The 17,956-nt window shown below is 39.9% G+C and overlaps 1 protein-coding gene across 4 annotated transcripts in view; it reads left to right on the top strand.

Annotated features, from left to right (window-relative positions):
- The window catches only part of grik4 (glutamate receptor, ionotropic, kainate 4), a 356,426-nt gene extending 349,165 nt beyond the window's left edge, over nucleotides 1–7,261 (top strand). For all 4 annotated transcript variants that reach the window (XM_044120574.1, XM_044120576.1, XM_044120575.1 and 1 more), the window contains 5 exons: nucleotides 30–195; nucleotides 1,683–1,908; nucleotides 4,467–4,595; nucleotides 4,690–4,808; nucleotides 5,871–7,261. In XM_044120574.1, coding sequence (XP_043976509.1) covers nucleotides 30–195; nucleotides 1,683–1,908; nucleotides 4,467–4,595; nucleotides 4,690–4,808; nucleotides 5,871–6,260 — 1,030 coding nt within the window. In that variant the 3' untranslated portion in view covers nucleotides 6,261–7,261. The remainder of the gene's footprint in view (nucleotides 1–29; nucleotides 196–1,682; nucleotides 1,909–4,466; nucleotides 4,596–4,689; nucleotides 4,809–5,870) is intronic.
- The last annotated feature ends 10,695 nt before the right edge of the window (nucleotides 7,262–17,956 follow it).

Genomic DNA, 17,956 nt, shown 5'->3' with positions numbered 1-17,956 from the left:
ATGTTCTTTATCTCTGCCCTCCTCCACAGGTGGGCCTTTACATTAATCATCATCTCCTCGTACACCGCCAACTTGGCCGCCTTCCTGACTGTTCAAAGGATGGAGGTGCCAATAGAGTCAGTGGACGACCTGGCGGATCAGACAGCGATAGAGTACGGCACCATGCACGGGGGATCCACTATGACTTTCTTTATGGTGAGAGCTCATATTACAGTAGCTTTTCTTTTTAACTCATAATTTCCAGTCGAGGGGTTAGATAGGCATCAATCTCATCCTGATGTGGTTGCTTTTAATTTTGAGCGGTTCCGTTTTTCGTAGTGGATAGCGTACACAACTTACAACTTCAAAGTTCCTGTGTGAATTACTGGCTTTAAGCAAGTTCAGATACTTTCCGTACAGTTGAATTCAATGACTTCAGAAGGCCATGCCAAATTTTACCATCAATTTATTGATCTGTTTTGTATCATCGTCATGTTGAAGCATTAAGTTACATAGAAGTTTCTGCCATATCCAAGTCATAATGCTCAGATTGGAGGAAAATAGATGGGAAATTAAGGACATCCCAGGAATCTCTAAGGAAGAACTGGAAGTTGATGGAAAATCAGTGAATCTGTCCAGAAGTTTTGCATTGCCACAGGTGAACAAAAATCCCCTGCAGCAAATTTTACATCTTCAGGTTTAATTTAAATCTAGTTACTAGTCTTAAAAATAGTATTTTTGCGAGAACCAACCAAATTGAATAAATTAATACTGAAACATTTAGTTCATATGGATTGATAGCTGCAAAGATAAGAAGCACTCAGTTTTATCTAAACACATTGTGATGTGTATGTTTGGGTTTTTTATATGCATATTTTCACTTGGTGTCAGTTGAGAAAATCCACAATAAGTTCAAATTTGAATTCTTATTTCTAAAATCCATTTTATTTGTTCTTTGCTTTCTTACCTACATATCTAGTAAATAATGAATAACCAACATTAACTATAAGATCTGAAACATGCATATGAAAACTGGATGTGAACTTGTCATTTTAACTTTGCTTTGACTTCCAAAACTCTTGTGATCAATAAGTCAGACAGTAAGTGTTGGGATCCTCCTGATCACCTGCTTGTCTTTCTCCTTTTGCCATAAGTTTTATTTCTGTCCTGCCATCCAATATCCTCCTCCTCAAGGAGTCAGTCAGCTGTCCAAATCCCCTTCAAACCTCTTTCATCTGCTGCATATTTGACCTCAGAGAGAGACAGAAAAAGACAGTGACAGTGAAGGACGGTATTATAGAGGAGAAAAGAGACATTAGCCCTACTCTCCTTGATGCTTTTACACTTACTGGACCCTGAATAACTCAGGGAAAACTGGATAAGAGCACATCTAAGAAGAGCAGCGATGTCATTTGAAGTCTTTGGTCTAAAATCTGTGGATACTCAAATTGAAACTCGTATGCGGCCGAAGGAGAAAAACAAACAAAACAACAAAAAATAGCAGACGAAGCAGAATCACTGAATCGGAGTTTGAATAAATCCATCAGTCAAGAAAATGAAAGGGGGAAAACAAATAAAAACTCATCTCCACATCAGCAAAGGCAGAAAATGTTTATCTGCAGCTAATAAACCTTTGCCGCCCGACTTCTGCAGCCGACTGTTTGTTTATTCTGATCCGATCTCGCCCTCGTGCCGCCTTGCAGAACTCTCGCTACCAGACCTACCAACGCATGTGGAACTTCATGAACTCCAAGCAGCCCAGCGTGTTCGTGAAGAGCACTGAGGAGGGCATCGCTCGGGTCCTGAACTCCAACTACGCCTACTTGCTGGAGAGCACCATGAATGAGTACTACCGCCAGAGGAACTGCAACCTGACTCAAATTGGAGGGCTGCTCGACACCAAGGGCTACGGCATCGGCATGCCACTGGGTGAGTGGGGAACGGTGGGAGGGAGAGACGTTACAAATGAGAGCGAGCCGACTTTTATTGGTGGAGTAAAAGGAGAAGGAGGTTTGGCGTAAAATGACAACTTCAGAGGCTGAGGCTGATAGTTTCACCTAAATGGGCTGTGAAGCCTCGAAAAGGAAAAAGAAGAATAGTTGAAGAATGGACCATAAGCGTTGCATTGGAGGGTTAAATTGAAAAGTAAAGCTCCTGCATAGCCAAACAATTGGCTCCTATTATTGGACAAAGTGATGCAAAAAGTGAGAAACTAGCGAGACTTTCAGCCGGGCTTTTACAGAACAATTTCTTTGCTAAGGTGAGACAGGAAGGGAGTTTAAAGTATCGTTCCAGAGAAATGTTTGAGAATTTAGATATGATTTTATGTGTACTTTGATCTCCTGCAGCATGAAAAAGAATACGTCTTTAGTAAATAAGATTTGAAATCCTTTGATGTTTACAAGATAAAAATTCAATCTTTTCTGTAGATTAGGTTTTACATCTAACACTGGACATGCACTGTGAAATCAATTGGAGGTATTTGATCTTAAATCTGAACAATTCCTTCTCAATTCAGCATTTATGTTTCACACTGAACTCTAAAGCCAAGATGCTCTTTAGCTCAGACTCTGATCCGAGTCTGATTTCCATCATTAGCCCTCGGGCAGGTGCTATTAAAATACAGTTTACAAATTAGAACCATTAAGCAGGAATGCAAAGAGTGCAAGTTAAGGAGGAAAACATTAATGAAGATAAATGAAAGGTGCCACATTTTCAAAAAGAACAGTACAAACATCCCGTCATATGCAAAACTTTTGAAGAATCAAATCCTAGTATCAGTAGTACCAGTAATTCTGCAGAAGATATAAAAGTAGAAATACTGTAAAATAGTTTATTTATAAAAGGTATGCAAGTGTTTTAATCTGCACCCCTTTTGGAGAAGTTCAATGCACAAATAATAAGTGTTATTATTGTAAGCATTTGTATCAGTAATGTCCTACTCTAGATCTTTTTTAACCAGATACAAATACCATTCCTGTTAAAACTAGTAAAATCTCAAGTATAGGCCTAAACCCAAAAGTCCAGTAGAGTAGTGTGATTTTACACTTTGCTCACTCACCAATTCATGAGGCTGTGTTTTCTGTTTTTCTTGATGTCAGGTATTCTTGTCCCAACAAGAGCTTCTTCACATCTGCTTTAATATGCTGCTTCAAGTTGCATTTTTAACGAGTGTAAGGCTCTGCAGGAGAGTAAAAAAATCAACACTTGTGCTGACAGCGCACTCCCACAACTCCTCCTGAGACAGATGATAATGTTTTCCCAGTCAGTCTGCGTAACATAACCAGGCGTCTCTTGGTACTGGTGTCCAGCCTGCTGGAGTTTGTTTGGATGGTAGAATGCCGGTCTATTTACACTGGCTGTAATTTCTTTACATTTAAATACTGAATCAAGACATTATGCATCCGTCATGACTGATTTGGACAAATTGTGTTTGATGAAACTACTTAAGGAGAGGATCTGCCTTCACTTCTGGTTTCAGAATTGGAAGCACACGCAGACGAAGGTTTGACCACATTTAGTACGAGCAAATAGATTTGTAAACTCATGCCTTGCTCCTGCTCACAAAGTTTTCATCCAGCTCAATTTGCCAAATTGTTAGGCTAACGACACTTTTCTCTCCATTTTGGTACAAACTGCTGAAAATGCAGCTTGTGGCATCTTTCAGTGCTATTCTAGTTAGCTGCGTGAGGATAAATTTAGCATTTTCTTTAAAACATTTCAAACTAGAAGTTTTAGTTTTTCTCTGCACAACTGTTTGCAAATGGTCAACTGTCTGAGAACAGCAAAAAGAGCAGCCAATGTAACAGAGATCTTAGCCAGCAATGGAGCGACTTTTACTGCGAACATAAATGTAAAAGGGGAAAATTATAGATTTTACAGATCAACAAAGTAGCGTGAACGATCGATTGCAGTTTTACAGGTCTGATTTAATTTCAGGCGGTTATTAAAATATCTGCTATCTGTCTTTTAAAGGGTATGTAAATATCTAGTTTCAATTTGCATCATCAAAAAACCAAATGGGATAATGAAACCACAGTTAAAAGGAGAAAAAAAATATGCATATCAATTAAGTTTGTCAGAGTTTTCTGACGTCCAAACTACGAGTGGAAGATGCGTTGAGTTCTCCTCTTTGCAATCTGCTACATTACAGCTGCAGAAAGAACCTTCTCCCTTTCAGCTGAAGGAGTAGGAGAGGCGCGGCGTAATCAGCTGATTGCAATCTGAAATTTATGCCACTAGGTGTGAGTGCCGTCGCTACAATGAGCCTTTAGAAAAAAACGGGGACCGACGCAGGATTGTTCAGTCAAAAGGCCTGCCTCTGATTTTATCTTCAAATGAACTGCCAAACCAACTTCAGCCACGCAGATATAGGCTTGTGTGAAAATATGATTATGTTATGTATCGTAAAGTTCTGCAGGTTTCAGATACTTTTAAGCATCCAATGTAAGAGACTTTTCCTGTTCTGCCTTTCCTCCTTCCTTCAGGGTCAGTGTACCGCGATGAGTTTGACCTCGCCATCCTCAAACTTCAGGAGGACAATCGTCTGGAGATTCTCAAGAGGTTTTGGTGGGAGGGTGGCAAGTGTCCAAAGGAGGAGGACCACCGGGCCAAAGGTTTCGTTTTTCTTTTGAGGGCAAATCGTCAGTGTAATTAATCACCATTTGCTTCTTTGTTCCCTCATTTCCTTGACCTTTGCCATTTCCTCAGGTCTGGGTATGGAGAACATCGGCGGGATCTTCGTGGTGCTGGTGTGCGGCCTGCTGGTGGCCATCTTCATGGCTGTGCTGGAGTTTGTTTGGATGTTAAAACAGGCCCCAGGAAACGAGGTGGGGAAAAGCCTATGTGACCTTGACATACTTTGCTTCCTTCCCCTGAGAAGGTTTTGCATTAACATGTAGCATCTATTCTTCCCATCTGAGCTCCCAGTTCATTGCATTAATAATCGGCTGTCAGCACAGGTATCTGGCTTTTTTAAGGAATTTTTTAAAAGTCTACAGCGATGAAGCATTTCCTCGTGTATGGGAATATAAATCAAAATTATGCTTCTGACCTTAGGAGCTTATTTGCAGCTTAATCTGGAAAGAGGCTTGGAAAACATTCATTTCCAAATGTGAATCGTTTGTGCCTTGAAGTATTAATGGACTGAGATCTGTATGCAGTTTCACGTCTGTTCCTTTGCCCAGAAACCTTTGCATTCACTCTGAGAAGCACTTTATAAAACTCTTTGTACTTCTTAGATGTTTTCAAGTAGAAGCCATAAACTGTACTGTGTTTTATTGGGATTTAAGGGGATAGAGCAACAGAAACCAGCTTACTGTAAAGGGGATTTAAAACTGACGTGAAGAGGAATAACAGTTTTTACAAATTACAATATAAAAAAAAAAAAAATTTCTATTTATATTTAGACCTCCTCGCTCAACGCTTTTGATGCAACAACAGCTGCAAATCTTTTAGGATTTTTCTCTTTCAAATTTTCATATCACAATGCTAAAGAAAATTGCCCTTTGATATTTGCAAAATAAATTTGTGCGTCCTGTCTACCACATAAAATTCTAATAAAATATTTTGAAGTTTTAGTTTAATGCTACATGTTAAGAGAAAAAGTCCAATGGCCCAAACTGGTGGAGAACAATTATTAATGTGGCTTCATGTTAGAAGTGATGCTAACATATTAATATGTAGCATAAATGTGTTGTGATTCTTTGTACTTGTTGCTGCTAACCAGTCAGAAGGATAACCATGAAACCTGTGTGTGTTCTGTGTGTCCGTCAGTCTGTCCTTACCGAGTCAGTCAGTCAGTGACTTGTCTGGCCTCTCTCCATTTCTCTTCCTCTCTCTTTCCTCCCTTCTCTCTCTTTTTCCCCTCCCCCTCCCGTGTGCGCACGCAGCAGTCAGTGTGTGAGGAGATGCTGCGGGAGCTGCACGGGATCGTGTTGTGTCGGGACAGCCTGCAGGTGAGGCGCCGGCGGGCGACGTCTATGATGCGGCCGCGACCTTTGCCCCTGGAGGAACGTCGAGCGCGAGCCGCCGCCGTCAGCCTCAGCAATGGCAAACTGTGCGCAGGTACCGGCCTGCCCGAGCCGCTCTCCCACAGACTGGCGCAGGAGGCCGCCCTGGTGGCGAGGGGCTGCAGCCACATCCGGATTTGCCCCGAGTGCAGACGCTTCCAGGGACTCAGGATGCGTCCCGCCGGGGCCGGCGAGGCCCTTCCCTCTCCCACGCACAGCGAGGAGAGCATGGAGTGGGACAAAACCACAAATAGCAGTGAACCTGAATAACACTAGGAAAACCCAGTAAGACCTGACTTTTCCAACGTACACCTCTCTCTCTTTTTTCCAGGGATCAAAAACCATTGTGGTATTTTTATCCAGCCATTCTGAGCTTGTTCTTGAAAAGCAGGACATTGCTGCAGACTTTGTTTTGCCCTTGAAGCAACCACCTAAAGTCAGATTTTGAAATGTTTTTGGATGATTTTTGTTTTCCTTGGTCAGAGGAAAAAGAACTGATGAGCGTGTCTCATTGTCTCATTGCGGTCTGTCCCTGGAGGCCCTTTGTGCCCTGAGAAGCAGGACAGACAAAAACAGCTATGGGGCATTTGTACTATGCAGTATTTCCAGTCATTTATCAATGTGCGGTTCATTTTTTCTTTTTATATTTCTGTCCTCTGTTTGATTATTATAACCAAATATTGTTATTCTATTCTTAAAAAAAAAATAAATAAACCACTTGTTTTTTTAGTCTGACAGTTACCTGTATGAAGATGTACCGCATCCAATGTGCTGGAGTAGGAGGTTAAAGCAAAGTCATCCTTTAAACCTTTTTATTTTAAAAGTGCCAAAAACCACGAGTGTTTCCTTCTGGCTAAATGAAGCACCAGAGCCTTCAGGAAGCAAACGAATTCAGCCGAACCAAGAAAATAAACATGCAGACGCACATCAGCTTGTTTTGTAGTGACACCATTCTATAAAATAGAATAAAATAACTGCTGATGTCCCTGAAAGACGGCGACGCACAGCGCTGGTGGGTGGGCAAATCAATCACATTCACATTCTGATCAAAATATAAGGTGGTGACTGAGTTTCAGCATTTTCTAGAAAGATGCCCGTTTACTTCCGTCTTTCTTAAGCTGCTAACACGCTCTTTCTTGTCTCGCCACATAGAGCGGCGTCTTTACAAGTGCTGTTTTTGCAGAGCTACAAACATGAAGAAAGATTTTGCTTCCCTGCTGCGTTGGAGGGTGTTTTTCTATACTGTGCAGTAAAAAGGAATCTGCATTTTATTTGGCTTAAATGGTTCAGATCAATTAAAAAATTGAATATCAGAAACCTGAGAAAATACAGAATGTAGTTTTCAAGTAGTGATTTAATTCATTCTACCAATACCAATATTATTTTATTTGAAGCTATCACTGTCGCTCTTGTTGAATCATAAAATAAGTTTAATTTCATTGACTAAGTCCAGGCTAGTGGTAGCCTGATTACTGCTTGCCCTGTGCAATAAAGAAGTCATGTAACTAGCACCTGTCTGACAACATGAAGTAGTCCAAAGGACCTCAAAAATCCAACACACCATCTTATGATCTATAGACATTCAAGAGCAAAAGATAAACAAAGGAATTAATAACCATCAGTGTCAAAAATATTTTTAAAAAATCACATTTAAGGCTTTTGGAACCACAATAGGTGCAATTTTCCTCTAATGCAGAAAACTTGGAACAACAGTAAAATCTTTTGAAGAAGCAAAATCTGAAGAAGTCCAGAGAGAGACAGAGAGGATAAGAACAGCATCCAGGGGAGAGTACCAAGTGGAAAACAGCAGCAGGCAGAAAGGAACACAAAGATCCGTCTCACATTTGCAAAAAAAAAAAAAAAAGATTAAAAAATACCATCTTCATGATCCCAGAAACTTTTTGGAAAATATTCCAAAAGTAGTTTCTTAAAAGGTGTGTGTCGTTAAAACAGCATTTCGGAAAAGAACATCATGCACACGACATTTAAATATGGTTGCCTTGTTTTGCAGCCGGTTTTCTGCTGCAGGACTTTGGACAACTTGCCATCATTGATGGAACCACGAATTCTGCCGTCAAACAGGGAAGAACCTGAAAGAGAGCATCTGGTTGTGAGTTTGATAGTGAGCTCAAGGACTTGGGTTTTAACTGGCTTAGAAACAATTTTTTTAAGTTTTGGCGTGGAGTAGTCTAATTAAACCTAAATGCTGTTGAATATGAACAGTACATTATGCTTGAATACCTTTTAGTTTGGCTGAATTGAAATAGGAAAAGTTGTCCAAAATTCATCTAATGTGATGTAATCACATTAGATATTAGCTCTATAGGGCACAAAGAATCATTTAAAAACAACAACGTAACATGAGGAAGTTGAGTAACATTAATGTGTCAGTGCTGTGACATTTTTGCAGCTTTTTTATACATTTTGTAGCAGTAGCACATATTTCAAATTGATTTAGATTTCTCCGAGTTAAATTATAAAAGAGGCAACTTGACTTCGCTGTAGATCAAGTTACATAGAGCAGTAATGTTTGGCAATCAATAATTCCGTAAAGCCGCATAATCTGTACATTCTGGAGATGCAGTGCACATATGTGATGGAGATAAGGCATTTTTCTAGTGCTACTTTTCTGCAGATGTTCTTTTCTGCAGCGTCTATGGAGTAAAAGTGACTCGTTTGTATTTTTATCCCAGAAAATGGTTCTGTTAGGAAGATGGCTACACACACTTTTTGGACCATCCTGAACCAACCCACAGCAGCATTTTGGATTCAGGCCATTCGGTATTTTGGACTGAAACAATATTCTCAGCATTTTTTTTTTTTTTTTTTTGCATTCATCCCAGTTTAAACTTTTTCAGGGGACTGAAGACGTGAGAATGTCGAACAGCATTTATTCGCAGAGGTGCAAAGAAAACCTCCACAACGCCCCTGGAACGTGGAGCAATTTTGCAACACTTTTGGTACGTGCTGTTGAATTTCATTAAACATCTGTTAATGGAGCAAATTAATTTCTTCTTAGTTTGAAAGTGTTTTTACGTTTTATGCCATTGGGAGAAGCCTGGAGTGATTTTGCCAAAGTTATAGATAGAAGACATGAACGAATCAGTTGTATTGCTCACAATAAATCACAAGGTTTTTTTTTTGTATATATATATATAAGTCCATGCAGGAAACTTTTTTTTGTCCTTGGTCTACCCAAGGATCACATGAGGCACCTTTTAGGGTTAAAAATCCCTGGGAGGTTTAAGGTTGATGTTGATTTAGTTCTGGAGACAAAAAAAACATTCAGGTCAGCATCATGGAAATATCCCCTTAGTGCCACAACGTTTGATTCGTTCCTCATTTTATTAGATTTCCACAACAGGTGTTATAAATTCCTGCCGGTGATGAGCACAGTTTTTTTTCCATACCTGCTGAATAAAATCGGGACCCTTTTTCTGCTGTTAAAATCATAAAATTCTTTTCATTTTTGCCTTCATATGAAACTAGCGACCAACCAAAAAGCTCCTGGTAAAGAAGCTTTTACTGCAGCAGTTTTCCTCCGTTCTTTTAAGTGTTAAAACGTCGGCGCTTTTGTTGAATGTGCAGTTTTACAGGCCCCTTAGAGGAGTATTTTTCTTCTGATGTGTTTTGACAGTTTTCCTACTTTATCGAAGCTATAGAAGCGGAAAAAAAAAGTAATTTGTTCTTTGGAATGAGTGACTTGGGGAAATATAAACAATGATTCACTCACTTTTATTTCCCTTTCCAAAAAGTCTGATGGCAGAAAAAAAAGGAAAAAAATCTAATGAATCCCGCAAACAGTTTGCCGTGTTAATCCGTAAATCTCAATTTGAAAATCATTTATAAATGTCTGTTGGAGTAACATTTGCCCTTTTGCTACAAATGAGTCCAGGAGGACTCTTGGTTACTTATGAGAGTCTAGGTTGAGTGGCTGTTTTGACTGCTTTATGATAACCTCACTGAATCAGAGGGCAGACGGCTGCCAGTGCAGACTTGTCCTTATCGCTGATGTGCCCGTCACTTTAAATCTGCACGTCACAATCTGTCCATCACCCTCACGCCATGTTGTTGTGAGAAGTTTTACAGATTTTTCCTCCTGTTTTGGCTTATCGCAAATAATTCAGATCCTCAAACACATTTGACCACCAGATAAAGATAACCCAACTAAATGCAAGAAGATGTTTTCAAAGTACAATTTTATCCAAGCCAGGCGAAAAGGTCAACCCAGTCTGGTTGAATCGAGCTTAAATTGTTGCTAACCGAACAGTTCATTTAAACGAGTCATGTCCAAGTCTGCCAGATCTGCAGAACCAAGAAATGTCTTAAATAGAACCTGTCCGACAACATAATACAGGCAATACGATAAACAGTCTGGATAGACCCAATGGACCACAAAAATATTGTTTTTTGGGGTTTTTTTACAAATTAAGAAACAGAGAACAGTTTCTTACTGGGAAGTGACTGAACTCCACAAATTGCTGAGAGATGGCATTAAAAACCCACCCAGGAGGTCAGAGAAGATCCCTGACCTAATTTGATTGTACTTCTCTGCTACGCCCTTAAACAGACAGTTTATGCTTCAACCAATCCCTCAATGTGCCTGGATTCAAACCGTTTAAAGAGGAGACAGCTATTAGGCTTAGGGCGCAATTATTTTACTAGTGAGTGGTGCTTGGATTGGTTTTTTTATTTCATAAATGGAATCGTTGCTTGAAAACAGTTTGTATTTATTCAGGTTTTCTTTGTCTGACGACACAATTAGTTTTAGGTTTGGAAATATTTAGTTCCCGTATGGGTTCAAATCTTTTTTTACAGCACTGCAAGATGCCATTTCACGGCAGCTTTAAACGAAGGTGCAGCTTTCGCCTTTCTGTCACTTCAAGCCCCCATCTTGTCAGAATTTCCTCTCCTCCTTTTGAGCAAGCAATGTCAAGAGAAACACGTTTCATTTCATAAAACATCTGTCAGGTTTAAACGTCACTGTGGTTTTTTTTATGCACATTATCGGTCCATGATCTGCTCCAATGTTTTGTTGGGGTTTTTTTTTCAATCAAACAAGCTGGCTCACAAGTTATGTAAATACAGTGTAATCAGTGCAGTTCCTGGTAAATGTCTATTGTGGGTTTTTTTTTTTTTTTTCAAGAGTAATTATTGTTTAACGTTTATTGTGTTAATGGAGCAGCATTGTACACTCTTGTGTTTTGTTTGTTTGTTTGTTTGTTTTTTAACTACAGGAATCCTTCTCATGGACAGCTACATTAATTAGTTTAATGAAGAAAAAAAAAAAAACTTAAGTCTCCAGAAACATTCACTGTAAAATGTGAAAATGTCTTTAACCATTGAGTCAAATTAATGAGTCGGTGCAAGAGCAGAGAAGATCCAAATTTTATAAAGGTCTATAAAAGCCGTTTCCATCCACTTGCTGAATGTTACTAAGAAGCAGATGAGAGTGTGAAGGCTCTTTCTGCTCTCAATGCAAACTTCTTAAATGCTGAAAACATTTACAGAGGTGCTAAATCAAGCGTAGTGGGAATGAGATTGCCAATTACCTTGAAGGCACAGAGAGCAGTGGAGTACGAATTAAAACAAATCCCACCGAGACTCTGGGCGACCTTCTCCGGGAGAGAGCTGGCACTGTTTGTGCTTCTATATTTTATATGCTTTATTTTTTTATGTTGACATTTTATTTCATTATAAATACATTTCTGGAAACAACGTCCATTCTCTGGGCTTCTGGTTTGTCTCGTTTGTGCTCTGATGGATTTGACCTTAGCAGCTGTTTAGATCCGTCACGCTGACAGCCTCCTGAGTGCACCGTTTTGTTTTGGTTTTTGTTTTCTTTCATGCCGTGCCTTTTTAAAACTATGCAATCAGAAAACCCACTGAACGTTTTCACATTTTGTCACATTACAACCACAAGCTTTAATGTATTTCTGGGTGATTTTCTGTGATGCATCAATGCAAGCATCTCATAATTACAAAGTGGAAGAGCAATTATTCAGGTTTTTTATTGTTATTATTATTATTATTATTATTATTTACAAATAAAAATCACAGTGCAATGCTATCATACGTGTTCACCCCCGCGTATTCTGATATTCCTAAATAAAATCCAGTGCAACCAGTTGCTTTTAGAAATGAACTGTAATTGTTAAATAGCTTGAAATTGTAATTTTTACTTAGCTGTACTTTGAACTAAACCTTTCGTCTGTAGATCTACGTGTATGTTTAGGTTGGTCATCCTGCTGAAAGATGAACCTCAGTCTCCAATGTTCTCCAGCGTTGCCTTTATTTAGCACCATCAATCCTCCCAACAGTTCTGATCTGCTAAATTTGCAAACTAAATATTTAGCTTGCTAACCAAACTTTTAGTTCTAAACTGTGACATAAATAAATAAATTTTAAAAAAATGGTGAAAATGTTTGAGAAATGAACCCCATTTTGTCTTCTTACACAAGAGGCTAAATAACTAAATATTTAGGCGTGTCAGAGTAAAAGGGGCAGACCACATACTCACAGCACATATTTCAGGTTTTTGGTGAAAAAAATTGAAACTGGGTATCACGGGTGGTGTGGTGGTGTGGTGGCGCAGGGGCAAAGCACGACCTGCGTATTGAGGCTTTAGTCCTCGTGACGGTGGTCGCAGGTTCGATTCCCGGCCTGGTGACATTTGCCACATGTCTTCTCCTCTCATTACGCTGTTTTCCTGTCAAACTACTTTAAAATAAAGGCCACTAGAGCAAACAAAATGTTAAAAACAAACAACTAGCTTTCACTTTGCGTATTTCTGTTTGTCACACACACAAAAAATACACTTTAAAATCCTTCAGGGTTTGTAGTTGTAAGATGACAAAATGTGAACCACCTCAGGGAGTGTCGGTACTTTAGCGGGACACTGTGAACACGAGCAGGTGGGCCGTGTTAGCCAACAGAACCAGAAGCGTCTTCCTCTCGTCTCTCTCCCACAGCCCGGTTAGCATCTGCGCACTCGAGAATCCTTTGAGCAGCTGAGAATTTGTGTGGGCAGAGAGTCTTAACACGGGCTAATGAGTTTAACAACTCATCTGTGATTTAAGCATCCACTGGCTTGTAGCTCATCTATCACCGTGATTTTCAGCTGATATTATAGTCTCCTCTGGACGGTAGGATGAACGGCCCGCATCAGATTTACAGTTTAATTCAGACTGCTCATGTCGGTGCCTGCATCCAACTCTCTCTATTCCAGCATTACAGATGAAAAGTTGTGTCCAGCTCATCATCAGCCTGTCACGTTGCTTATCTACAGCATTCACGCGGCAGCATGAGCCTTTAAGCTCCGACACACACAAATACTCGCCTCTTCCTGTATGTCACCGTCATGTCAGGTTTATATCGCTGTGCTTCTTCTGCCTCTGGTGATTTGGCTCCATAAATAAAATGCATCTATTTGCTCGCTGCTTCCTGCCGCCGCCTGCTGCTGTTGGATTTATGGAGGCCCTGATGAGCACTGAGAGCCTGAAGAGATGTGTGTGAAAAGGTACTTCTCTCCTCAAGCCTGCAGCTTGTTGCATATCTACACCGGTTACACCATATCTAACAGTTACTATGCGAGGACTTAAGAGATACCGCGCTCTGACTTTAATGTGTTTGATCGTGCTCGAAGCACCCTGAACAAATATTGGCATCCCTTGGGGAACAGATTTGCAGGGTGCAACTTGCCACAGTTCCCGTTGTTTCAAACTTTTCAGAATATTGCTCAGACTGTAGACGTGAACAACTTTAGGTAGGTAGTTAGTTGAGATATTTATGGTTGACAAAGTCAGCAGTTGGATGACAATTAGTGCCACTGCTGTAAATAATTGGTTTGATGTTTGACGAGTTCATGATGCCACGTGCTACATCAAAGTTCCCTTAACACTTCTGAAGAGAAACAAAAATATCGCAGATCCTGCACAATATTCAACAGAGGATTTGAGACATTTTACCTCAAATTAGTATGTTATTTGAAACAAGACCCACTTTAAAGCTGGAATACATGACCTTTATGAAGAATATATCTTTTTACATATTTGGTAAAACTGTCACTATGTCATTATGACACACGTGAGACTGATGATATGTGAAAACAAAAACAAGCTCCTTCTCCCAGTGCAAATTTCAGAAATGTACAACTCGGTCAGAAACAACCAACCAGAGGCAGGATGAGGTTCTTAGCGCTAACAATCAAGCTCATGTACACACTTCTAAGCTATAGCGTCTTCCTGATAGCAGACCATGCCATGAATGCTCAGGCTAGTTAGCATGGCCACCGACAATGGCGGATAAACAGTTTTCCTGTAATGGTAAGTTGTTACCCATTGAGGAGCTCGTACATGAGCATGATTGACAGCTCTAAGACCTTCCCCCTGGTTTTGATTGGTTGATTTTAACCAGCAGCATTGCATTTCTCCAGATGACAACAGCAGCGCAGGGAAGAGGCAGAGGAGTTTGGTTCTTTCACAGATTATCTGTCTCACATTTTACTGTCACAACATGGTGACGGTTTTAGCAAATATGCAAAAACATATTTTAGAACATTTTTATGTAGTTTGCATAGTGCAGCTTTAGGTGTTTATTGCAGGAAAGCTTGACCTTCACTTCAGTCAAGTTACTACACCACTAGAACTGATCAGATTTTATGTTTGTAGCAACAGAAAAATGCGTCTTTATTTGCTGACTTGCCTCCTTATCAGCTGGTTGGCGAATAGATTTTCTCTAATTCTGCAGTTCTCCCACAGAGCTTTACAGATTGTATTCCTTTCTTTACCATCCTCCGCATGTTGGATGTGTAAATGCGGGTCTTCATCTAACTTTGTGAGAAGCGACTTAAAGAATTGGCCCTGTGCTTCATGTCTTCTTTAGACACCGGTGAAACAGGAAGTCCTGAATTACTATTTAAAAGTTCTTTGACACAATTTACAAAAATGCTACAGTTTGATGTATTGCTCTACTGCAGAATGATATGCATTTATTTGAAGTATCCTTACACAGTTTACAAGACATGGGTTACCAATGCTTGTACAGGCTGCTGGACAAACAACCTGTGTGTCCAGAGATAGAGAACCAAACAACAAAGCCTTTATTTTTGATAGCCTTTCTGTCTCTACTTTTGCATTCATTATGATTCTATTTCTTTATAATCGCAGCTACTCATCCGTCCAAGATCCTATCACTTTGTGTAACTGTTCCTTTCTCCTGTCTGACATCAGAGAAGCTAAATGTTAAACGCAATGAATGCCGCCGCGGCACAAAAGGTTACAAATGATAGACTGCATTTTATCTTCACAACAATTCTGGTGCAAATTTAAAGTAATGTCTCACTTTCCTGCAGTTGCAGCCTCCTTGTTTGTGTGTGCCAAAAACGCGGCTCTTTAGACTGAACAAATTCATCACAAGGCTTCTCCACAGCCTTTTGTTCTCCGAACGGTTGTTGAAACGTATTGACCAAAACATCTTGACATTGCTTGTCTTTCAGGGGAATAAAAACAGAGCTCCGCTTACTTTGCTTTGTTCGCCCTCTTTTCATTCCCGCCTGGATCGATTGGAGCCGCAGATGACGAAGCACGGATTATACTGTACCTCTGTGTGTTTGGGTGTGTGGTGGGGGTGAGTGGGATGAAACATTTCTGTGTATGAATGTTTTCCATTGCATTTCTCGCATGCACTGGTATCCACGGAAAAATCACTGTGTGGGCATCTTGATTCATCAGCTGGAGGCTCTCTCTCTCTCTTTTCTCTCTCTCTCTCTCTCTCTCTCTCTCTAATGATGAATACTCTCTCTCAGTATTCATCATTTCCCAAAAAGCTGGCCAAAACGCTGCAGACAGCCATGTCAAATTGAAGGGTAAATAAAGCAGACAGCTTTTTACAGACATGAAGACGACTGAGTGCTAAGCATATTAATGCTTGCGGAAAAGTTAATACTAGAGACAATATTTTTGTAAAACTATTCTTGCCGCTTGCATGTTGTCATGCTACAAACTTTAATGCCACTGGAGACAAACGCAATGCGCAGCGCAGTCATGAGCCGCATGGTGAAGGACTTCACAAAATCGAAAATCCAGACCAGCAAAGTCCTGCTGTTTATTTGTATTCAAGCCCTTCACTTCACTTTTTACACCCGTGAAAAAAACTCTGTGGCGACGTCATGCGTTCCTCCAGCAAGCACAGTGAAGTTTGTCTGAGTTGTTAAAAAGATGAACTGAGCTTTGAAATTTGTAAGGCAGTCTTCTCCCATCAATTATCTTTACGAAGCTTTTTTTTATTATTTTTATTCCCCCCATAGTATTTCAATTGGGAGTAAATCACTTTTCAGTTTCCTCACCAGCAGGTGCTCATCCTGCTTATCTACATTTAATTACTCAGATGGCTGCAGTCAGTGCTGTTTAACTCCAAACAAACAGAAACACACACACCGTCTGAGGACAGCAGCTCTTTGTGGTTTTCGAGGAAAGAAAATATTGGTTTTCACATAAAGGCCTCTTGAGTTAATGTTTTAATTGGTCGTTAGAGCACAGTCTTATCCTAATCCCTGTGTAAATGATTCATTACCCCACAGACCAGAGGGACCAGCAGCACAGCTCTGGAGTCAAGAAAGAGATGCACAAATGGCAGCCTCAGAAGTTAAATCTGTTCATCTCTCTTGCTGCAGGGAAGGGAAGTTTGATCAGTGCTGGGCAGCTAAATCATTTTTCCTGCATCTTTAACTCTAATTTTGCCTTTCCCTTGCTGTTTTCTTCTGTGTATGCCATTTTAACTTTGTTTTAAAGTTTATTTTTCATCCAGGTTCTCAGTTAGTTTCCCCCTTTGCTTACTTCTTGCATTATTGTCTGCAGTACTGATTTTGTATGTCTGCGTAAAATCCCTTTCCAAAGCATTCGTACTCTTAAAGCTCCACAAACGATGATGATGGGGTTTTTTGGGTGGAAGTTTTCATTATTAGGCCAACACAAAGCTGTGTATAATTTTAAAACTCAAACTCAGCCAGACTGGACACAGTGTGTCTGTAAAAAGCTATTTTCAAGTTATGAAGTGGATTCTCATTTAGATTTGGGTCCGGTCATGCTTCAATCTAAACCCGTCCAGACTGCGCTGAGGGAGTGGAGACCTCAACTCTCCTGCAGCCTCTTAACAGGTTTTCCTCCAGGATTGCTTTGCATTTGGATTCATTCATCTTCCCTTCTACTCTGACCAGCTTCTCTATCCTTGCTGGGAAAAAAAAAAGCATTAGCTCTTCATGAATCTGCCGCCACGAATAATAATTGTGGGGTTGTGACATTGTTTCATCTGAGCTACAGTGGATTTCAACACGTCATCCGGAGGCACCATAAGCCATCAGGTTGCTTCTCTGGTTAAAGTTCTCCATTTCTGGCCTGTAATGTCAGGTGGGTCTTTAGTAGGTATGAAGTATCTCCTATAGATTGTTGAGGGTTCAATGTTTTATATCGTTTTTTTAACCCAACCCCACTTTAATCTTTTCAAAAACTTTTTTCCTCACTTGTCTGGAGTGTTTCTTGGTTTTATGATGGCGATTCTTCTAATGTTTCAAGCAAACCTGACTATGATTTCTAAAGTTTTTCTGTTTCTGGATTTTATTTACTGGTTTTAAAAAAAATTAAAAGGAACTGAATTCAATTTTCTTAATTTTTATTTCCTAAAACGATGAGTGTATTTGTCTGTTACATAAACCCCCAATGAAATACTATGCAGTTAGTAGGTATGACAATACTAAATGTAAACAAAAAGGAAAAAAGGTTACTAAAAAGGTGCACAAATACGTTTGCATGGTTCCCCATTTAACATAACCAAGTCAACGTTCTCCAGTCCAGTTTATTTCTACACAAATCAGACTCTAATATCCTGCATCTCCAGGCTTTCAGGCAGTCATCTGCTACATCTAGTGGTCATTGTGATGTATTACAGCCAACCAGTGACGCATTTCTGAA

Source organism: Gambusia affinis, linkage group LG06 (assembly GCF_019740435.1).
Source record: "Gambusia affinis linkage group LG06, SWU_Gaff_1.0, whole genome shotgun sequence".
Taxonomy (NCBI): Eukaryota; Metazoa; Chordata; class Actinopteri; order Cyprinodontiformes; family Poeciliidae; genus Gambusia; species Gambusia affinis.
This window is presented reverse-complemented; position numbering and strand designations above follow the sequence as displayed.